Here is a 22,786-nt window from a genome sequence, read left to right as displayed (position 1 = left end):
GTGGTATGAATTCTTGCCTCCCATTTTTGAACACATGCCATCTGTGCATTTGCAATTTCTTTCCTTCAGGAAACACCCAATGCTAAGTCTCTGACGACCCCCTTGGATGCCTGATGCCTCCATGTTTCAAATGCCTCTCCCACTCACTTTCAGATGTAGCCTTCGTTTTGCTTGCCTAATGCAATAGCAAATATAGCGATGCTGTCTCCATTCCAAACTTGTGCCTCCCTCCACATTCCCTCAATCCATCCATCTCCTTATTCAGTGCCTAGGCCAGGACCTAGACCTGGCCTCTTTTGCCCGGCCCACAGAGCGGTCTCGGCCAATGGGAGGCCTTCGTAGATCAAGTGTCACTATAACAGAAGGACTTAATCGGCCCTGGATGTTTGCAGAACTTTACAGCCAGTCTCCGCCACCAGGGAGCTCCTTCAGCTTTTCTGAGGTAAGACAGTGACAAGAGACAGAGAGATAGAGTGAGAGGGACAAATGTTAATGGAAGGCAAAGAAGAGGACTGAGTGTGTATATGTGTACATGTGAGTGTATGTGTATATATGTGTTTGAGTTAGAGTTAGAGTTAGAAAGAAAAAAGTGGAGAACAGGGCACACTGCCCCATCGTATTACAGTGGAATATACATGTGCAGAAAGCATTGCAATGGGCATGCTTTAAAGCAGAGGATAGCCCACAGTATCGTTCAGGTGATGGGAGCACCTGGAATCAGAGCAAAGCCCACATCTCTGAGGCTTTCTGAGATGTTCTGATTTGAGGTTTGGAGAATATCAGCCTGGTTGTTAAGAAGTGCACAGAGAGCTGTTGTGTGAATGCTAGTTAAAAATGACTGTTCAGGAAGAAACAGTAGCCTAGAAGTTGCTGTCAGTTGTTGATTTACAAGGCAAAAAGAAGGCAGTACCCTAAGGTTACATTCTGGTGCCCTAAGGTCACTGGGACCAAAAGTGAATAATAAGAGTAAATGTGAGTGTGTGCAAGTGCGCATGTGCTAATTTGAAGGATCAGTGGCAGTAACTGATGTAACAGCTACTGGTGTTGACTGGTTAATCGGTGTAAATCACTTCAGGCTAAGTTCAGGCAGGTCACTGGTGCTGGCTTCTGTTAGTCTTCTCAAAGCTCACTGCACCACTGTCCCGCAAATTGCCCTCTGCTGCTTAGAACTTACATAATACATTGCCAGCATCTCTGACATCCTAGGCAGGCTTGATGATGGCTGTTAAGCTTTCCACGAGGGCCTCAGGGATTAACAGAGTACATGTGTTGAACATCTTCGGAGGTTTTGTCTGGAAATCATTTTTGAGGATGTTCATTTAAAAGGTTTCGGAGCAGAACAGGTAAACAAGATAAACGTTTTTAATATCTGAACAAAAAAATAGAATTTTATGAAAATGCCTAAACTGCCTTATTTCAGTTTGTGTAATCCTATATGCCTAAAGCCTTTATGTTCAGAAAGTTTGTCCTGGTATTAAGCTTTTTAAATAGGATTAGACATGAATAGGGCAAAGATATGATATAAAGTTAGATGAAATCATATAAAACCTGCCAAAAATGTCTCTGCATATGGTGTGACCACATAAGGCAATAGAGTTAGTGTTACAGGTACTATTCCAAGAGAATGAACTTGATCTTGGAACTGGAAACCGGATCCTGAATAATGTCAGGAAGACGCTTACAGCAGCTGTCTAAGATGGAATATTTAGAACCAAGAAGCCTCAGTGTCTCAGTGTCTATAATGTATAAAATAAGCATCACAGATTATTTTTAAAAGTATATATATATTAAAAATAAAACAAACACATGCTAAATGTAAGACAAAACAAAAATATTTTTGGAAGTATATACGATTCTTTTAAAGTTCCTGAGTAAAGGCAATAGGTTTATAAAGAAATATGACAACTCAAAGAACCATTTTACTGATTAAATAGTTCCTTTTTGGACCAGAAATCTGTTCTGTATGACTATTTAAAGAACCATCTTAAAAGTTCCTTCTTGATTTCGAGTCAAATCATCTCTTTTTTTTTTTTTTTTTTTTTTTTTTTTTAAGCAAATTCACTCTTTTCTAAATTAAGTGACGTATTACAGATGAATATAAGGGCTTAACTTTTGACCTTTACAGTGGAACTTGGAACTTTGAGAACCCCATTAATCTGTCAGAGTGAAAAAAGGACATGCTGTAAAACCATGTGTGGGGCCATCTCACTTACAGCTCAGCACAGCTTGGGTTTCGGAAAATGTATATAGCCGTTAATCTACTTTTGACTTTCTTTCTTAGTGAACACAGAAACTCAGTGGAAATGCACTTGAATGGGTGTTGCAAGTTTAGATATATATTTCTTGTGTTTATTCCTTTATCCTATATTTGTTCTATGAGTATTAGCTAAGAAGCTTGGGTTAGTGGTAAAGGGTGGGGTCTATTTGGTTGGGGGAGGAAACCTTTTTATGGCTGCAAGTTCAGTTACGAGGAAGCTATATATAGACAGAGTATCTGCAAGTAGGCTATTTGGTGGATTGTGTGTGAGTTTGCCAAAAGGATCTAATCTCTTTTTTTTCAAATATTTCTTTCATATAGTCTCAAAGTCCACTCTCATCATGTCTGACACCGAAGACGTGTAAGTATCTTTTACCTCACAACAATCCTTTTTGATTACACATATTTTCAGTATGGCTGCTCAACATTTGTACTACACACAGAGACCACAATTGTGCTTGTTAGCATTATATAATGTAACACTTGGCCAAATATTTAATTAACAAATGACCTTTGATTTTTTCCACAGTGAGCAACAGGGTAAGTATTGCTGTGTTTACTGTCACACTACTTGCTAATTGCATAATATCTATATCTTTATTTTACTTAATTGTAAAAAATAATGCTAGTAGTTTAGTTCAAATGTTTTCAACTACTAATTGAGTCAACTTCTGTACTCTTCCCACACTGTGATCACAACCATTAGTCTAAACTATCTAAATCTAAAAACTTGTGCACATGTGAGAAAAAAACAAACTAAAAAACAAACAAACAAACAAACAAACAAAAAAAACACCACACCACACAACAAAAGTTGCCACAGTTGCAAATTGAAGTTTCAGATTTTACACTGTCGGATGAATGATGCTTCTGTACTATCAACTCTATAAGGAATGTACAATTAATTTCTTATGCATGGTTGCAGACACTGTTGCCAGCAGAACATGACAGTGTGTCTCTATATACTGTCAAAACAGAAACCATTTCACTTCGCAACATAAATGAACCTGCTGGCAACAATTCCTGCAGCTCTGTATTGTATTTAAAGTGCATACTCCATGGCTTGAAAAGTTGACAAAAGTAGACCTATTGATTCAACTTAGTATTTGGTAATATTGACAGAATGCATATGAATGAACGGGCCAACTTATCAGCTATGGAGGAATTTACACTGTATGCTTGGCATGACCCCAAGCTGTGCACAGATCACGGATTTGGGCACAGCTTGGCACAGTTGATAATTGTGCTTATCTACTGCTTTCTTTTTCCAAATTAAAAACGAAGTCGGCGATGAAGGTAAAATACAACAATTTATTAGATGGCATTTTATTGCCATCAGTACTAATTCTCTAATGCTGCATTTTCACCCAGAAAACTCTCCTGTGTAATCAGAGATGTTTATTTTTGTACTAGAGATGCTGTATATATGTTCTTGCATGTTTTTAATCTCATTGCCCTTTCTTTGTCCTTTGCTTTAACCCATTAGCTGTCATTTATGGACCCATAAACCATTTAAAACGAGCCATTCACATCATCAGCTTACTGATCCTCACTTTCTCATTTCCTCTCATCCTTTCGAATGCAAACACATGCTTAGCTTCAGTTGTGTTGTTAAGAAAGCAATCATTTGACATCAGTTGTGGAGCTTGACTGAATAAGTAGCTAAAACACCTTCAGCCAAGTTTGAAACTAGCAAAATAAAGTGCCTCTTGTCTACCAAGAAACAACACCGATATGTTGGCAAAGGACCAATCTGCAGCAAATTAATACCAATAACAATAGTAACTGATATCTGATATTGTATCTATGAAAAAATGCCATTAACCAATCAGTGAAAGTGATTTCTAGGTCCCCGTTTATGTATCATCCATTACCTAACAGGTCACTATAATACCTCCAACACCCCTGCACCATGTACTACACTTTGCATTACCTTTGATAGTGCCACCTGGTGGCCTTGGTGTTCCTTGCATTCCATTATCATTAACCAGACTCTTCCTCCAACACCAAATAATCCCAGTGCCTTTTCCCGCATCTACTAACCTCTCACCATAACCCTCCTTTCCTCAAACCCCACTCCCTTGCACGTGTATAGTCGACGAGGTAGTAGATGTAGAGGTGGCGCCTGAGGCAGCCCCAGAACCAGAGCCTGAGCCTGAGGCTGAGCCTGAGCCTGAACCAGAGCCAGAGCCAGAGCCAGAACCTGAGCCAGTAGCTCCAGAACCAGAACCTGAACCAGAGCCTGAGACTGTGGTGGAAGGTATGTGGCATGGAATATTCTCTCATCCTTCTCCATAAAGTAGCAGTGCGCTCCACCCTTTTACATGCTAGTTACAGTGGACTAATCAAGATACCCCTTAACCCAACTCTTCCCACAATCAGACATAACCTCCTCTTCTTACCTGGCTACTATCCAAGCTAAACATGTATTTATGCCTCTTAGGGCGCTGTGTCATGTACGACTGTCCCCTCTTAATATGATGTGCTATCTTATCTTATCTTACAATGCACAGTGTACTACACAGCTACCAGACTCTGCCTGCCTCCTCACAAGTCACATGCTAAGCCGCTAGGTGCCTTAGTGTGGTTGATACAGGCCATTAGTATTTGCGCTCAAGCTATAAAAAGTGCTCACAGGTGCTCTTGTCATGCATTGGCTAAAGCAGTCATATTGATTAGAATGCCAGTGAGGGACAACCTCATGGAACTTAATGAAGTTACAGATGTTCTTCCTCTCCTCCTTACTTGGGGTCATAAAAATGATCTAGTTGACTTAGCAGGCCCTTCATCTACATGATTTAATATACTACCCCATTTAAGGACTTGCATGTTCATCTCTAAGCAAGCTATCTAGGAAAGCTATTAGAATGAGAAGGCATATACAAATAAGAGATTGCATTGTTTATTTATGTCTCATCCCATTAAAGGATTGTTTCTAATTCCTTTCCAGTACACTGTAAAAAGTCAAATAAATTAATGTCTTTTATATGATTGTACTGGATGTCATGTTAAATTCTATCACCTTAAGGTTTAAATGTAACCTGATGGATATACGGCTATACTGCTGTTGCTAATGTTGTCTGTTCTGCTCTTGCTTTCATCGCTTGCTGCATGCAGAGGTCATTGAAGAGGAAGGTATGTTGATTACACATATACCACCTGTTTGTTTTTTTTTGTTTTGTTTTTTTTTGTTAGAAGGACTTGTCTCAGCTGTCTGTAGTCTCCCTCTGTTGGAGAATGTGTGCACTACAGTTCCTCCAAGTCAAAAGGTTCTTTTGGAGCAAGGAGCACTGCAACGATTGGCTATAATCTGATAAAAGAAAAACATAAAGACATAAAACATAAAGAATACATGGATTCAATGGTTTAAAAAATATATACATAACATATATACATATCAAAAGTATTTAAAAGTATGCAAAATATAGTAGGAATCTCACAGCTCTTTTATATATTTATAGTGTGTCCTCACATTATTATACTTTAAGACAAGGGTGAAAGAATATTAAATGCTAACAACCACTAACACCGTGATTCAACCTTGCTACGTCACTCACCTCTGCATGGCATGCACAAACAACTGACTCATTGAAAGAGGGAGGACCAGATGCTAACTCAGCCACCAGGCAAGGCCATCATTTTGGAGGAATCCAAAATGGACACACATTGACTGGTGTGGGGATTACATAAAAAATAAAATGTTCAAATCTGTCTCATTTTAAGGTCAAGGCAAATTAAAGTTAGCAACTTTTTTCTCTGAGTAACTTTTCTATGAATCAATAAACACCATGATCATGTACCTCCAAGTACATGTTAGACATAGAACAGGCTGATATTTGACTTAATGACCTCAAATCTCAGTTGATTTTTAAAGCTTTAAGGGCATTTAATGTAATGTCTGTGTATTAATGTGTGTCTTAAGCTTTAAAGATTTAGAGTCTTATTTAAAATGATATGTACATTTGTATTATTTCTTTTCTCTGCTTTCTAATGTTATAACCATCATATTACTCATATGAACCATTTACTCATTTGTTAGTAACTTTACTACCAACTTTTGAATTTTGGTTTGACATACCACTTTTCTATATACACTACCATGAATGCATTTCTAACCCAGTAATATGTACTTGTCTCCTCTTCATTCTTAACCTGCAGAGGAGAAGCCAAAGTTCAAGTAAGTAACTGCCTTCACATGTAGCTTCATTGCGAACGCCACAAAAAAACGGTTAACTAGCTTATGTTTGTCTAATTAATTACTTGGTTTGGTTAACTGTCGCCGTTCATTTTTTTTACTTTCACTCAAGGCCAAGTGCACCCAGGATCCCCGAGGGTGACAAAGTGGACTTTGATGTAAGTATTGAACGAGGTCATGACGCATAACGGCTCTTTGGAGTAAACGTAATGTAAGAATAAGCAAAACTCACTGTTTTTCCCATGTTTTGACCAAACAGGACATCCAGAAGAAGCGTCAGAACAAGGACCTCATTGAGCTGCAGGCCCTGATCGATGCTCACTTTGAGCACAGGAAGAAGGAGGAGGAGGAGCTGATTGCTCTCAAGGAGAGAATTGTAAGTGAATGGGACTGAAGAGTGAAGGCGTTGCGTCCTGCATGGGGAGGGGAAAGGCAAGCCGTTGGCAGAAGCAGTAAAGCGCGATTGTGTTCGATGTGTTCACCAACAGGAGAAGCGTAGGTCTGAGAGGGCAGAGCAGCAGAGGATCATGGCTGAGAAGGAGAAAGAGCGCCAGGCGAGACGTGAGGTGTGTGTGCCCACCAGTGTTTTTGTGATCTCACATAAACACACATATTATTATCAGTTTCTAATGTGCACATACATACTGTACACTGACACTATGTCCTGGTGGCTTCAACAGGAAGAGAGGCAGAGAAAGGAGGAGGCTGATGCTAAGAAGAAGGCAGATGAGGAGGCCAAGAAGAAGTCTGCCCTGTCCAGCATGGGTTCCCAGTACAGCAGTTACCTGCAGAAGGTGATTTTTTTTGTTTCCTATTGGTCAAAGGTCTTAGACAATCTGAGAAAATGGTAAATTTGATCTGGGAAGTGAGTTTTTTATAAAAAAAAACAAAACTATACACTAGCTTTGAATAGACACAAATAAACTATACATGTGAGACTGCCAGCTGACTAACCTTCGGGTACACCTTGTGGCATTCCAGGCTGATTCCAAGAGAGGAAAGAAACAGACAGAGAGAGAGAAGAAGAAGAAGATCCTGGCTGAGAGGCGCAAGCCACTCAACATTGACCATCTCAATGAGGACAAGCTGAGGTAAGCAGAGCCCCATTCATTGTGAGACTTAGTAAGCAGACGGAGGCAGAGCGTAGACCTCACTGACTTGTGTCATGTGTCCTGTACCTCAGGGAAAAGGCCAAGGAACTGCATGAATGGATGAAGACCCTGGAGGCTGAGAAGTTTGAGCACATGGAGAGACTGAAGAGACAGAAGTATGAGGTGAGCAGTTGAGATATTTCAAGTGGACAATCCTACATGAGACATGTATTCCCGGGCGTGAATGAAATTTTTCTAAAGTCCTGCTTCACAAGCTTTACCTCTGAGACACTGAGATACATGTAAAAACACAACTTCGATCTCCTCCAGGTTACAACACTGCGTAAGAGAGTGGAGGAGCTGAGTAAATTGTAAGTTCTTACAGGTTCAGTAAGAGGCAGGGGGCAGTGCCCCCTGCTGTGCATGGTCTGTGTCTGCCTGCTGAGTACAGTCAAAGGGCAGAAGCTCCAGAGAGGAACAGGTGACTGGCATACAAGGGGACCATTACATTTCTCTTCTTCCTTGTAAAATATAGCAGCACGTCAAATAACACCATTAATTCATAGGAAGAATTCAAGAGGTGATTTAACAACAGCGAAAGTAAGAAGTAATCAGGGCAATGAGTCTTAAAAGTGATTACCATAACAGAAAACAAACTGCTTTTGAATGTCTATACGGTCCATTTACATCAAGTAAGTAAGAACAACAAACCAACCAGTAGCAATAGTAATTAACCTGAGTTAAACAGACTACAGGGTTTGGTCCCTCTAATCCACCAGGCCTTGGCCAGAGATGCTCCAATTGCTGAGGTGAGATCCGGGTCCCACTGTGCGAATGCATCCATGTTTGTTAAAAAAAAGTGTTGATGTGTTGTTTTCAGGTTGTCTCTCTCAGAAATCGCATTGATGAACTGCAGAAACAGTAAGTTCAGTAAAGTGGCATCTGTGATTCTCCATCATCCCACTCCATCCCATCTCATTCCATGCCATTCCATTCTAACTACAAACTGCTTGCAAATGTAATGTTTTGGCAAACCTATCACCTGCTAAAACATATCATTCAACCCTCATGTGTCATTCACTATGGTGACATGCATGGTAAGTTTGTACAAAATTCCACATTCAGCACACACACTGTAGATTTTAAGGTAAAGGTCACACACACACACAATCTGGACATGTAGATTTCTATCAGTCCTTAAGTCAGTAGTTAGACCTCCATTGCCTGCATTGACTTCATTCACAAAGGTAAGTAATGCCTGTTTGTGATTTGGACTGGGCAGCATGAGGCCTAATCCAGGCCATTTTAAACCAATCTGTGGGGACCCCCCCTCAGTCAGTACACATTTCCATTCCAGATGCAAGACCATTTTACAGTTTCCCTTCACTCCAAACATAGTGGCCAGGGCATGTTTGGTGTCTAACATGTGCTTCTTTAGTTTTAAACTGGAGCTTAAGGCCAATGTTACTAAATAGTAATGAAAGACTGGGTCTGTCTTCCAGAATTCTTGTTCATTAGCCTCATAGCTCTACTACAAATCTAAAGAAGCACCAAACATGCCTTGGCCTTTAACTACAACTGTAAAGAAAAGAGAAATCAGTGGCCACAAGAAAACCGTGGACTGAATGAGGGTCCCCAAAGACTGCACTGAAACCCCTTGAGACGTGACACTCAGACCGATAAGTGCTGAAGGCTATATAGAAGGAGACTGTCTCACGTGGCTTTTCTCGGCTTTCTTGTCCCATTACAGCAGCAAGAAGGGAGCCGCAGCTCGCCGCAGAAAGTAAGCGCCCACCTCCAAGGCCCACGGCACGGAGACGAATGCCAAGTCATAGTGTTATTACCATATTTACTAGCCGTAGATCTGCTCAGTGCTCTGCAGGTCTCTGTACCTGCTTGCTGGCAAAGATCCACACTCACGCTTTCTCGTCTTGGACTGCTGTTTGGTTCTCATTTCCTTTTTTCCATGTAAATAAAATGTTGCCTTTAAAGCCTTTGTTAGTAGGTCTGTTGTCATTTAGCCCGAACATCAATAAAGTATGTTTAGTTCTGTCACTCGCGATGACTTTCTGATCTTCACTAAAGTCCTCCCTGGTCCTTCCTCGCTAGACTCTCAGCAACGACTCCCTTTAAAATGCACAAGCCAGTGTCTTATCATTGCTCTTTATCGGTTAGCCCTCCTCCTCCCCCTGCACTAGGACTGGCTGGGAATAGCCTACAGTCTATAGCCTATAGCCTATAGGTCTGCTTGTGAGTATGGACGAATAGCCATGGCTGGACACAAATACCCTCGGAGGTAGCTATCTGTAAAAAAAAATAATAAAAAAATAAAAGTAAATATACACAATTTTTTTCATGTTTTAATTTTTAAACCATTTTATCACATTAAATCTACAACCTAAATTGTTTGTGTAAAAATTGAAAATTAATTTTAAAAAATCATAAAAAAGTCTGTGTCCTTTCCCTCATCATAGGCTACTAAATGTACAGTTGCTGTCAATGCATTGGATTGGCTTTAGATTCCGCGATGGCACAAACGATAGGTATTAGACTATATATCGGCGGGTTGTGTGTGAGGATGAACTGCACCAGTATCAGAAATGAACCACAACACTGCGCGCGATCATGTTCATTATCAAACGGGGACATATCATGATTCATATCATTGTGGTTGGTGTGGCGCAACAGATAACACCACTACCTGTCACACACACACACACACACACACCAGGTGGGAGACCAGGGTTCGATTCCCGGTCTGGGTGACTATGCTGCGCTACACCAATAAGAGTCCTTGGGCAAGACTCCTAACACTGCACTGACCCTCCTCTGTAATACCAGTAACCTTGTAAGTCGCTCTGGATAAGAGGGTCTGCTAAATGCCATAAATGTAAATGTAAATCATGCATAGACCAGAAGTACAATTAAGCACAACTTTCAGGAAAATGCACCAATCCCAGTTCTGGGCTATCTTTCCATGTGAATGGTGGGCCATGGGGAAACGAACAACTGATTGACTGTTAAGTCCTGATGATTTTATCATCAGCACTAATGAAGGGATCGACGTCACTGGAGCTTCTGATTTTTTCTTTTCTGTGTAAAAATTACACACGACAATGAATTGGTGGCTGTGATGAGGGTAATTCACTTCACTCATTTGTTTAAAGCAGCATTACAAAGAGAAGAAAATCCGTCTGCACTCAGTTCACCCAGTTTAATCAGGAAATCACTTTAGCTGTGTTTCCTCACAGTTTAGCAGTTTTCATATGAGCTGAATAAATGCCTTTCTTTCTTCGCGTGTTTACATGGCTGGTTAATGCAGACTGAGCTCCAGTCACTGCTGCGCTTAACTCAGACCAGGCACTGTTCAGTTCTTACTCTTGTTTTTTACAACAAAAAATAAAATTGATACAGGATACCTGGAAAGATTTCAGAGAATCTTCAACCTTAACAGCTATAAACAACTTTTTTCTTTGTGATTTTGTTAAGGCATGGTAGCATTTACTGGTACAGGGGGTGAGTATCTCTCTGTATTTGTTATAAATATATATGAGACTAAACATTTATTATTGTTATACAATGACATTTGTATTAAATCATTGTTAAATAAATATATATTTGGGTTTAGATTTTGGATTATTAACTACAATAACATTTACATTTACATTTATGGCATTTAGCAGACGCTCTTATCCAGAGCGACTTACAAAGTGCTTTGCTATTTACCCAAGAAAAGCCTCAGCTAGTTGGAATAGAATAGAATAGAATAGAATAGAATAGGTCTGACAGCTCTGACTTTTAATTTTAACTTTAAGATTTTTATTTAAATTTCTTTTAATTAATATTGTTATTATTATTATTAGTATTATTATTAGTAGTAGTAGTAGTAGTAGTAGTATCATTATTATCATTATTATTATTATTATTATTATTATTATTACTATTATTATTATCATTCTTATTATTACTATTATTATTATTATTATTACCCCAGCTCTCAGTTGAAACTCAGAGCGTGTGTAAAATGTGTATAGAAAACTAACTAACTTAAATGCAAATGCAAGAGTGTGTATGAGCAGCTGTGCGTGTGAGAATTAGAGAACAAAAACATTACATATAACATATATAATCAAATAATCTTATCATATAATCATATAATAACACTAATGATAACAATAATAATAATAACATTTATAAAGTCCCCCCTGCATGGCATTCGGAGCTGCTGCCTCTACGTCTATCTTGATGAAGTGAGAATATATATGTGTTATAATAAACACTGCAATATTTTCACTGACATTACCAACAGCGCCTCCTGCAGGTGCTAACGCCCTGTCCTGTCCATATACTGTGAATGTAGAGACGTGTTGGCACTGCTGAGTACTGAGTATTTAAATGAATAGCGTGTGGTGGGTGAGAACACTGGCCTGACTGAATTACACTGAACAATGCACTTTCTATTCTCGTGATTGAAAGGTGGAAGGTGGCAGTGGATAATAAAGATGTGTTAAATCTACAAAAATCTTTCTTTAAATTGACTAGCCTGCAGGAATTGTCCAGGAATGTCCAGGCAGCACACTGTATTCACTGAAGCACATTGAAATCAGTGGACGCGTCTTCTTAAAAAAACAGAAACAGCCTAGCCTAGTGTTCAGCTAATCGCAGGCCTGCCCGCTACAGTGCATTAGTGTGTGTAGCCCTACTGAACGAGAATCAGCCCGGCTAATTAATGCACTGATGTGATTAAACAGATGAATATATGAGTGAATAACAAAAATAACTAATTCATTAATAATTACACTGCATGTGTCAGTCTGTAAAGGTTCATCAATTGCTACCATGCGTGTCAGTAAATACACATTTCTTTTTTTGTCATATTCATGTCTGCTCACACTGATATGAAGGGAAGAAAAATGCAGAATAATGCATTATTATGTATTTACACAACGACAGAACAATTATTTAAACTATTTATAATGATACGCTACACAACACTGTAAGGATGAAGTAATGAACCCCCCAAAAAACAATAGATCTAGCCAATATAATATCAATACATTAAATATATGAATATATTTTAAATAATATATATATATATATATAAACATTAATATTCAATTGAATAATTATTGTAAAACTTTTCAATTGGATAATCTTTTAATGAACTGTACACACACAACGTAAGTAATTGCCCTATAAACGTTCAATATAAAATTAGTATAATGTCATTAACAATAGTAATAATAATAACCATGAAGGTATATGGTAATAATAATTTGACAAAGTAGTAAGTAACGAGTATAAGCACGTTTTCTCACTTACATAAATTAGGTTTTCAGAAAGAACATACTAAACAGCAAAAATAATAAAGACATCAATAAGAAATATTGCCTCCAGAACATCCGAATTCATGTAAATGTGTGCATACATTATTTTATAGTCAAGCGTTTATCTCAGTTACAGTAGGTTTGTAAAAACAACTTACTCCCATTTATTTATTTATTCATTTATTCTTAAAAAACGAGGCGATCTGTTTCCTCACCTTTTTAAATGAATGTTAACAGTGCGGCAATACAGCAAAATACAGCCCATCACGCCGGACAAGTCTACTTTACAAGTTCTCAAACAGACTGTGAGTGTGTGTGTGTGTGTGTGTGTGTGTGTGTGTGTGTGTGTGTGTGTTGTGCTGCATTCACACAAGGTGGTGCTGGTGCCATTTCCGTAAGTCTGACAGCTCTGACTTTTAATTTTAACTTTAAGATTTTAATGTGAACTTCTTTTAATTATTATTATTCTTAGTAGTAGTATTAGTGGTAGTAGTAGTATCATTATTATTATTACTATTAGTATCATTATTATTATTATTATTACTATTATTATTATTATTACCCCAGCTCTCAGTTGAAACTCAGAGCGTGTGTAAAATGTGTATAGAAAACTAACTAACTTAAATGCAAATGCAAGAGTGTGTATGAGCAGACTGTGTGTGTGTGTGTGTGTGTGTGTGTGTGTGTGTGTGTGTGTGTGTGTGTGTGTGTGTGAATTACAGAACAAAAACATTCAATTTGAGCAATGTTTAGAATTCTACACTAACACCGACATATAGTTATTTTTACACTTTTATTATTGATATTAATTTATGTATTAACGCGTTTGGCAGTGGCAGCGCGTCAGTACAGTGAGGACGGACTCAGTTAACCTAAGGACGCGTCCAGAGTGTGAAAAAAGAAAAGCGGTGAGAAAACTCAGGATTCATTAAACGGCTGTGACACACGCTGTGTGTAGAGCTCCATTTCGTTTATCATTTATTGTGTATTTTTGATGAATGATATTTAAAATGCACTGAAGATTATTGTCTTTAAAAAAAACTTCACTTATAAGCAAAACTAAATAACTATAATTTAAAGCACTATTTTAATTAAATCGATACATCGAAATTAGACTTAAAACTAAATTAAATAAATATCATTTTTAAAGATTTGTATGCTGTGATAAAAAAAAAACCCGAATTAAAAGTTTATTAATTAAAAGACTTTCTTAGAGCTCAGTCAGAAATGCAGTTCTAGCTTCTCCCACATCCTTCGAGAAAAGAGCAGACGGGCGCAGGTGTGTGTATAAATAAGTCTTATCTTTATTAACCCACATTCACTCACTGAAGAAGTATAAATATAAACGCTGGACACAACAAACTCCTCACACAGGCAGCATTAAATACACAGTTAGGTTGGATCACTTCTCCTTTTAACAAAACAGCTCTTATATACACATGTACAAAACTGGTCCTCTACTTCTCATAGCCGAAGTGTTTTTTACTCTCGTGAATAATTAGGAAATCATAAAAGATGAAGGAGACAGATAAAAAGAGGTTCAACAAGGGAAGATATGGTCACAATATTGCAGCTGACAATCATATAAATAAAGGATTTAAGAAACTGACTTCTGCAGAGTCATCGATACCATGGAATTTTACATATTTTCTACAGAGAAAAACAAGAAAGAAAGGGAAAGAATGTAAAGACGATTAAATAGTGAAGAATCAGAGATTAAAAAAGAAAGAAAGAAAGAAAGAAAGAATGTATAAAAGTACAACGAAATTATGAAGGAAAAGGATGAAAGAAAGAATGAAAGGATAAATAAAATGCAGCAAAGGAGTGAAGGCAAAGAAGAGGACGAGCGACAGAAAGAAAGAAAGAAAGAAAGAAAGAGGAGAGACTAAATGAACTCAGAAAAGAAGAGTGTGAGGAAAGAGAACGAAAGTAAGGATGAATGGAGGGGTTCTGCTCTCCCACTTCTGTTCTCCCGCACAGGAACAGCACAGTCCTGAAGGTTCCTCCACACCGCGCGCGTGCGTGTGTGTATATGTGTGTGTATGTGTGTGTGTATATGTGTGCATATGTGTGTGTTCTACAGGACTTGGTACACCGCGTTCCCGGGGGAGGGAGCGCTCGGCCCCGTCTCGCTCAGCGCGGGCGCGTCGTGCGTGGAGTGCGGGCTGCTGCTGCTGATGCTGCTGCTGCTGTCCGAGGGCTCGTGCGTGGCGAGCGGCTGACAGGCCGGCGCCTCTGTGGAAATCCGCTCCACGATGCTGGACAGACAGTCCAGACTGGACACCACTGCTGATTTACTGCTCCGCACATCACCTAGAGAAATCCGGACAAAATAATCAGTTAATTCGATTTACATGTTTAATAAATGATGTTTAGAAAACACTTAATTATTAATAACACTTAATTATAAACACTTAATTATTCATATATCATTTTTTTCGTGGTGTGTAGATGATCTTACCATTCTGATTCTCGTTGAAGTAGGAGCTGTCGTAGCTGTTTCGTCTTCTAGATGGACATGTAGGACCATTGAAATCCATCTGAAGGAAAATGTAAATGCATGAATTATTAATTACTCCTAATTGCATTAAATCATCAAAACAACATCAGAAACACCTCGCAGTTCCCACTACAGTCTACATAGCAACGAACCCCTTCACAGTTTACACTACGGGCTGCTTTCTCCTGAGCTGGTCAAAGTGACAGCTGCTGACCAGCTCAATGAAAGTCCTCAGAGATCTCTGGGTCCTCACCATGCCGTCGGAGCAGTTGGACCTGGGGCTGGACGCGTCCGAGTCCCCGCTGTACTGATCCAGAACCGGGTAGTAGGAGTCCTCCTGGCTCCGCAGCAGAGCCTGCAGAGATTCGATGTAGCTGATGGCGTTCCTCAGGATCTCCACCTTGGGCAGCCTCTGGTTGGGGTTGGCCGACGTGCAGCGCTTCAGCGTCTCGAAGGCGTCGTTCACTTTGCTCAGGCGCCTCCTCTCCCGCATGGTGGCGGCCTTCCGCCGGTCCGCGTTCGTCGTCTTCCTCTTGCACGCCTTGCACGCCCATAGGAGGCACCTGCCTGCTTGGTGGTGGCCGCTGGGCGCGCGCACGTGTTCGTCCTCCGCGTGTCCGTGCTCGTCCGGTTTGAGCAGACTCACGTGCACGAGCCGTGGGTCAAGGTCCTCGAAGAAGTGCATGTCGTTGGTGTTGAAGCACGGGTCATCGTAGAAGTCGTCCGCGGACGGGATGGGGAACGGGATATCCGACAGCTCCATCTTTTCTTTCTTTTTTTTTTTCTGACCCTCCAAAAACCAAAACTTTTCAAATGCTTTTAAAAAGTGCAGCCCAGACCTCCGCGTGCCTCCAACGCGCTCAGACACTCTCTGTCAAATTGTAGTTTTAAACACACACTCTTAATGTCTGCAGTGAGTGAGTGAGCGAGCGAGCGAGGGAGGGAGTGAGTGAGTGAGTTAGTGTTGCAGGTAGGGCTCCACCAGTCCTGTCCCAGTGCAGCCTGCAGGCACTTGTTGCTGAGGAGGCTTAAGGCCAGTTTATATGCGCCAGCGGCAGGGTAGGGGCGTGGTCTGGGCTTGACCCGCAGACCAATAGACGTGCTTGCCGATGCTGTGGGGGGTAGAGAGGGGGTCGTTTGTGCCGGACGAAAACTAAAGACAACAATGAAGGTTAGAGTGAGAAATCTGTCAGATTTGAAAAAGCCAAACTGTAAGAATTCAGAGTCCAAAATAATGTCGAGATCTTTTAGTGTCTCTACTTGATTAGTTTACTTTGTAAATGAATAAAAAAAGACAGGAACTGTGGAAGGAATGAAAACATCTTCAGTGCTTTATCAGAAGAATTTCACTGCATATCTGATGGACTTTCAAACACTGTAGGCAACCAAAATTAGTTCAGTGCTGCTTACAAGCTCTACCTCAATGTAGAGTCTAACTTCTAATAAACACAGAACTTACTACTTTAGTTGCCTACAGGCCTACAGCTCTCCAGACATGGAGTAATAATATATACATACAGTATTAGAATAATCAGGTAATACATATTTATTAAACACATTAAAGTAGAGTAGATTTTTTGGAGTTTTAATACAAAATCTTACAATTAAAAATCTAGGTTAAGCCCAACACACTCAATACTGTCTCACCAAAACCACCACATACACAGCCAATCAGAGACCAACCAGTTTTTGTTAAGTATTTGATTACATTCATTAAGTATTTAAATAAATACAATTAAGGCATAAAAGCTGAGCTACACTTTTGTGACTGTGACTGATTTAATTGTGAGTCCAGAGCTCTGAGATAGCTCTTGCTCCTCGTTTCTTTTTCTGATTAGTATTTGCTGGTTAATCTTTTTTTGTCCACTGTTATTTCAGTGGGATCTCTAATAATGACTACATGAACAAATCAATAAATAAAAGTTCTGACAGGGGAAACTAATTTTAGGGGTTCATTCGGTTCATAGGCTACTTATAACATGTACTAGCCTACTTTATTTAGTTTGCCTCAGAAATAGCCTTGAACAGTATCATGGCTCCACCAACAGATGGCAGTAATGAGCCAGTGAGCCTGGTTTATAATCCATCTCCATGTGTCAGAATCACAGCCTCTACTACTCTTCATCAGAAAGGAAGCATCTTAAGAATAGTCATACAGTTATCTAAGAAACAACAGACCCACCTTCATACACATGAGATCCAATAAATACCACTATAGGTTAATTCAATTTTATTACATTTTATTTTATTTTATTGGTTTATGGCTTAATTCAATACATAACACACAAAGGACACAGAGGAAAGGACCACTTCGGTTTCACAATCAGCCTTAAAAGCAAATTTCTAACTTTGACCACCCAAAAGCTCAAAATGAACAAAACCTTTGAATATAAGAGTCATTTACCATTCATGACAAGCTACATGTTAAAGCTCTTTCAAACCTGCACTCTTCTCCAAGATAAACAACACAAATACATTCAAACAAAGCTCTAGAGAAAATAACTGGAGTGTGAGTTTAAAAATAATAAGTATATAAAACACAATCCATATCAAAAGACTCACTCAGCATCAGTCAAATACTACACCACTTCAATGATCCAGTTTCTGTCATTAAAATATATTCTTTAAATCTTTAAAAAATAGGACAATTCTTCATTAAGAAAGGCAAGCTACTGTTCCAAACTATAGGCTTTTGATACAAAAACACATTCCCAGCCAATGAAAACTTATCAAACGTGTCAGAATGTCTCTTAGTTCTTGAATAAAAAGTCTAAAATAACCAAACCTCAATATTGTTTGTGACTTCATGTAAAATTCACACCATTTTCCACTTGAGAAATACCTTCAGCTGTAGTAGAAAGCTAATACCATACAAAGTATTTTTGTGCTATTAAAGAAACACACAAATCATTTCTATCAGACCTCAAACAGAGTACACACCATGCAGGTTGGGCACTGGCTCTAACAGTAACAAACTGTACTGAAGAACCGTCATTCATAAGAAAGAATGACTAGTCAGGCCTTTAATGCATCAATAAGATGTTTATCAGGACATTTAAGCACTGGTCAGCTCCTCGTACAGCTGGTCAATTAGGTACTCTCCGAATCCTCCAGCACCGTCACTGGTACAGCCCACCCTTCGAACATTGGTCAAGAGGTCACCTAGCAGCTTGATCTTTGGTGCGAGAGGCTGGAGGAAGTGGCTCTTGAGCACACTGGCAGAGTGGGGGTCTCCATGCTCACGTGCTAGCTGAGACAGCTCCACCATGATGGCCATCTCCTCCTTCCACTGGCCCAGCAGGAGCTCCAGGGCAGGGAGCAGCGCACACACCTGCTCTGTCCCTGGTCTCTGCAAACCCAGGCCCACACAGCACACACACACAAACACACACAGTGTATACATTTTCATGTGTAGTAACCATTAAAAAACATGTATTTCCATTTATGTCCTTTTTATTTTTCTCCATCACTTAAAACCCTGTAGCTGCCCCGTACCCAGTGTAAGTAATTCTGGACGAATGGACCAATAGAAATGCTCCAAATCGACTTAGACTAAAATCTTTTTACATTGACATTTATTGAAAGTTAGGAAGGTTTTTTCCTTCTTTTGTAAAGTTGCTGTTTTGGAGGTATATATATATATATATATATATATATTTTTTTTTTTTTTTTCTGAGGTTCACTGCAAAGTGTGATTTCAACGGCCAAGATTAGATGTTAACAAAAAATGCCCCAAAATCACGTGGAACAAAAGTGATTTAGATGTGGGTGCGTAAATAGCATAAACCCCTCCTCATCCTCACTACCATACTCAGATAGATGTATCTAGATGCGGTGCAGAGACACTGGTTTTCAGGACAGATGGCAAATGCGAGTGTCTTTAAAGAAAGGAAGTTTTTTTTAAATGTTTGTTTAAAAAAAATTATGTATTAAAATTGATACACCATTAACAGCAACACATGCACACTAACATGCATACAAAAAGTCAGATCACAGCATATATATGAGAATACACAGATAGGACTAGGCTATCTGCAAATTCATCTACTGGACAAAAAACATGCATGCTGGAGTGTTTTATTGAACGAAAAAATCAAGTACGCCCCTACTATCAATTACCAACACTAAACATCAGGCCTGTCGTAAATGTCTTAAAGGAAGCTTTAAAAAAATGTATATACATACATATATAAAAATTATGAGGTCTACTGCACAAATATATTTTAGTGATCTGCACAACACACCCAGCTACATTTAAATACACTCATGCCTTAGACTCTCCATGCATCAGCGGATAACAAGGTGTTCCAAATTGCTGCTGATGGACCCTCACCAGCCTCACTCCGGATCAATTTTACATGAGTCATAAAACTAGGGAAGAGGAGGAGGTTGGAAAAAAGAGAGGACCCAGGGTGAAGTGGCAGCAGCGCCAGTGCCACAGTGTACATCTGGAACTACAATTAATGCACTGTCCTTCCGCTTTCACATTAATCTCCCCAATTTTCCGGAACTCAGGGGAAACGTATACCCTGACAGGCATTAGAGAAGAGATCCCTGCAAAGCCCACAGGGGTTTATCCTTCTCTCTCTCTGACCCTTTCCCCCCTAAACCACTGGCCTTTCCAGCCAAGAGTCCTTCCCAAAAAACAATATTTTTAAAGGTATAGAGAGACATGGATGTCTCGGTAATATGAGGAGGATATCATTTTGGCAATAACTGTGGGCACTAAAATAACCCTGGATAACTGTGAAAACTTTTGGTTCCCGACAGCGAGACCAGGAAGCCGATCAAGAGTGGAAGAAGCTAGAACCTTTTCAAAAGTGGCATTTTACTAATAGAAAAAGTCTTAGAAAAATGTCCTACATCATTTCAGAATGAGAGTGCAGTTTCTGAGCAATGCTGGGCACAGACAGCCTTTATGGAATTAGCAGGTGTTACCTGAATATCCTTGTTGCAGTACTGTCCTCCACGCTCTGACAGGTAGTGCAGCATGGCTTCCGCCTGCTCCTGCTCCCTTGTGGACTCCAGATAGAAATATGCAGCCACACGTGGCAAAGCCATGTCATCTTGCTCAAAGATCTTAGCCTGAAATGTGCAATACACACAAAGTACAGTTCTCAATTCTGTACACAAAATAGCACCATAAAAACATTCTGTCACTGTCTCCGAAGCATCAATTTTACAGGAAAAGGAAAAAAAAATCATCAGCTTTTGATGGAAGTCAGTTTAACAGACCTTTTTCTTGATTGTTTTGGAGCTTTTCTATCGGGCATCAACAATATTATGACCACATTAACTATATAAATTTGATAATCTAATCTAACTATATAAACATGATCTTGATCTAATACAATCCATTGGTTGGCTTCTTTTCCTTTGATAGTTAAATGCACAAAAATGAACAATCCTTAAACCCCATCCAAAAAACTGTTTACTGCCCTGCTACCCTTTGGGAAGCTGGTGGGTCTATTGCCCTCTTCTCCAGAATCAAAGGCATTGCTCATTGTTTCGCTATAAGGTAACTTCTACTTCTATTGCCCCAGATTGCTGCTTCTACTTTAGCTTCTTGAGTTGGGTTTACTACCTACTTAAACTTCTAATGTACGTGGCACAAATTAAAATGCACAAGTAGCCTGTTTTGCATTTTGCTGGATATTTTACATTTTCAGATAAGGATCTTTTCAGTTGACATCCCTTTGAGGTGTTGGCAGCAGTTATTATTGGCCTTAAACAGTGTCGGAGGTCATAATGAACACGGGGGTCATTGGATCCGAATGATAAATTATTGAATTCAATTTCCCACTAAAATGTCTTTTTAATTCAGCTGATCAGGGACATATAAGCATTGCTGTAAGCGGCATAAGAAGCTGTCTAGTGCCTCAAGGGCCTAAGAGAAATGTGTAGTGATCATTCACTGTATTGCAGAACATTATGTTCAAATTATACGATTCTCACTTAGACACATGCTTTATTTATTAATCTACTTCATTTGTATTTTTATTTCCATTTATTAGTCTTTGACAAATCAATTACTACAAAGTATCTTCATTCCAACAATATCTAACCCAGAACTCCCCTCAGCTTTGACCTCTGTAAGATACACTCTGTAAGATACTGTAAACAGGCCTAATGACAGATTTTACGGTTCCTCACTTAGGAATTCATCCATATACTGTATTTGAGCTCTTTTCGGTGTACTTTATTCAGTATTCTCCTTATTAACATGTATTCTTTTGCTGAATAATGTTCAGCAGTCTGTGTCCCTGTCAGATCTGTCTATTAGGCTGCAAGGCAAACACGGAGCTACAGCCTGTACACGGATCAGTGAGAGCCAGCGGCCCTCCATCAGTCCCAGCAGTCACTGAAACTTTGAGAAGGTAAACAGGCGTAACCGGACTGAATCTGAGGAGGTGTGGAAGCTTGTGTGTCTCCTGTCTCCTCTTACCAGCGCTTGGAGACGGTAAGCTAACTCCATGAGCAAGCTGGAAACTCCACACAGACCTTCCTCCACCACAGACGGCAGATTCTGCTTGGCTCTGCCCCCGACTGAAACACGGTGCGTTTTACAAACGGGCACACTGCTTTTTAATCGCTTGCCTCCCGGTTCCGACATGTCTGAGCCGAAAGTTAACGGGGCGCTTCTGCACTTTTGAACTCCGCCGTCCTCGATAATACACTCGTATCGCAGGTCTGCAGCTCACTGTATCTGATTTCCTCACATGAAGAGTGACGAACTGCGCAGTAATATTACGAAATACACCAAAATGTCTGCAGTGTTTACAGAAGACGATGGGTTTTAACCAGCGGGGGGATTTAACCGAGCTGACAGCGTGAAATCGTTTCCCGTTCAAACCGCCAAGTTCATCCGGTGCGTGTGAGCGAATGGGGCGCTGCAGGAGGAAAACGCACCCGGAGCCGCAGCCTCCACCGCTCCCACACAAAATACTGACTCTCACTGATAAGCAGACCTGTGTCTGTATTTGACTTTATCAATTAAAAAATGAAAAATAAATACAGTAAAAAAAAAAAAACAACATATCGTTTTAGAGTGTAGATATTTTAGAGTATTACTGTTTGTTGTTTGTTTACTTTTTATTGTTTATTTATAATGTTTAATTGTTATTTTTATTATTATTATTATTATTATTATTATTATTCACAAAATATAATTAATAATTCGTAGTACTCGGTTCTCTTAGCTGTTCACTGGATCCACATCTACTATGGTGCTGTACGTCTCAGCACCATTTACAGCAATCAAATTCGACTGTTAAATGACTGGCTAGTCACAATATTACATTTTAATATTAAATGTATTTATTTTTTCTACTTTTATTTTTGTATAATCTAATCCTATATTGTAATTTTTGAAGTGTTTCTAATTCAGCCGTCACTTTTCTAGAATTCTCATTAGCA

At 39.5% G+C, this 22,786-nt stretch overlaps 3 protein-coding genes across 4 annotated transcripts; 1 reads left to right on the top strand and 2 right to left on the bottom strand.

Moving 5' to 3' along the window:
• The first annotated feature begins 2,598 nt into the window (after positions 1–2,598).
• On the top strand, positions 2,599–9,330 carry tnnt3a (troponin T type 3a (skeletal, fast)). 2 transcript variants are annotated; one of them, XM_072673630.1, is made up of 14 exons: positions 2,599–2,618; positions 2,787–2,797; positions 3,542–3,553; positions 4,353–4,517; positions 5,375–5,392; positions 6,416–6,434; positions 6,565–6,610; positions 6,712–6,828; positions 6,941–7,018; positions 7,133–7,246; positions 7,434–7,543; positions 7,636–7,726; positions 7,874–7,914; positions 9,294–9,330. In XM_072673630.1, exons 1-14 carry the CDS (start codon positions 2,599–2,601, stop codon positions 9,328–9,330), a joined length of 879 nt encoding a protein of 292 aa, XP_072529731.1. The 2 variants fall into 2 exon arrangements, with proteins under 2 accessions (XP_072529731.1, XP_072529732.1); XM_072673631.1 differs by lacking the exons at positions 2,787–2,797; positions 3,542–3,553; positions 4,353–4,517; positions 5,375–5,392 and adding an exon at positions 4,949–4,973 and having other exon boundaries at positions 6,418–6,434.
• Positions 9,331–14,187: 4,857 nt separating this feature from the next.
• On the bottom strand, positions 14,188–16,620 carry myod1 (myogenic differentiation 1). The gene is made up of 3 exons (XM_072673629.1): positions 15,624–16,620; positions 15,332–15,410; positions 14,188–15,183 (listed from the first exon to the last, which is right to left on the bottom strand). The coding sequence occupies exons 1-3, from the start codon at positions 16,131–16,133 to the stop codon at positions 14,948–14,950; spliced, it is 825 nt and encodes a 274-aa protein (XP_072529730.1). The 5' UTR covers positions 16,134–16,620; the 3' UTR covers positions 14,188–14,947.
• Positions 16,621–17,539: 919 nt separating this feature from the next.
• LOC140549874 (ferritin, heavy subunit) lies at positions 17,540–22,230 on the bottom strand. Its single transcript, XM_072673628.1, has 3 exons — positions 21,816–22,230; positions 20,309–20,455; positions 17,540–18,719 (listed from the first exon to the last, which is right to left on the bottom strand). The coding sequence occupies exons 1-3, from the start codon at positions 21,981–21,983 to the stop codon at positions 18,426–18,428; spliced, it is 609 nt and encodes a 202-aa protein (XP_072529729.1). The 5' UTR covers positions 21,984–22,230; the 3' UTR covers positions 17,540–18,425.
• Between the last annotated feature and the right edge of the window lie 556 nt (positions 22,231–22,786).

This window comes from Salminus brasiliensis, chromosome 2 (genome assembly GCF_030463535.1).
Source record: "Salminus brasiliensis chromosome 2, fSalBra1.hap2, whole genome shotgun sequence".
In the NCBI taxonomy this organism is placed as follows: domain Eukaryota; kingdom Metazoa; phylum Chordata; class Actinopteri; order Characiformes; family Bryconidae; genus Salminus; species Salminus brasiliensis.
Note: the sequence above shows the minus strand (reverse complement) of the source record. Positions and strands in the feature narration are given on the sequence as shown.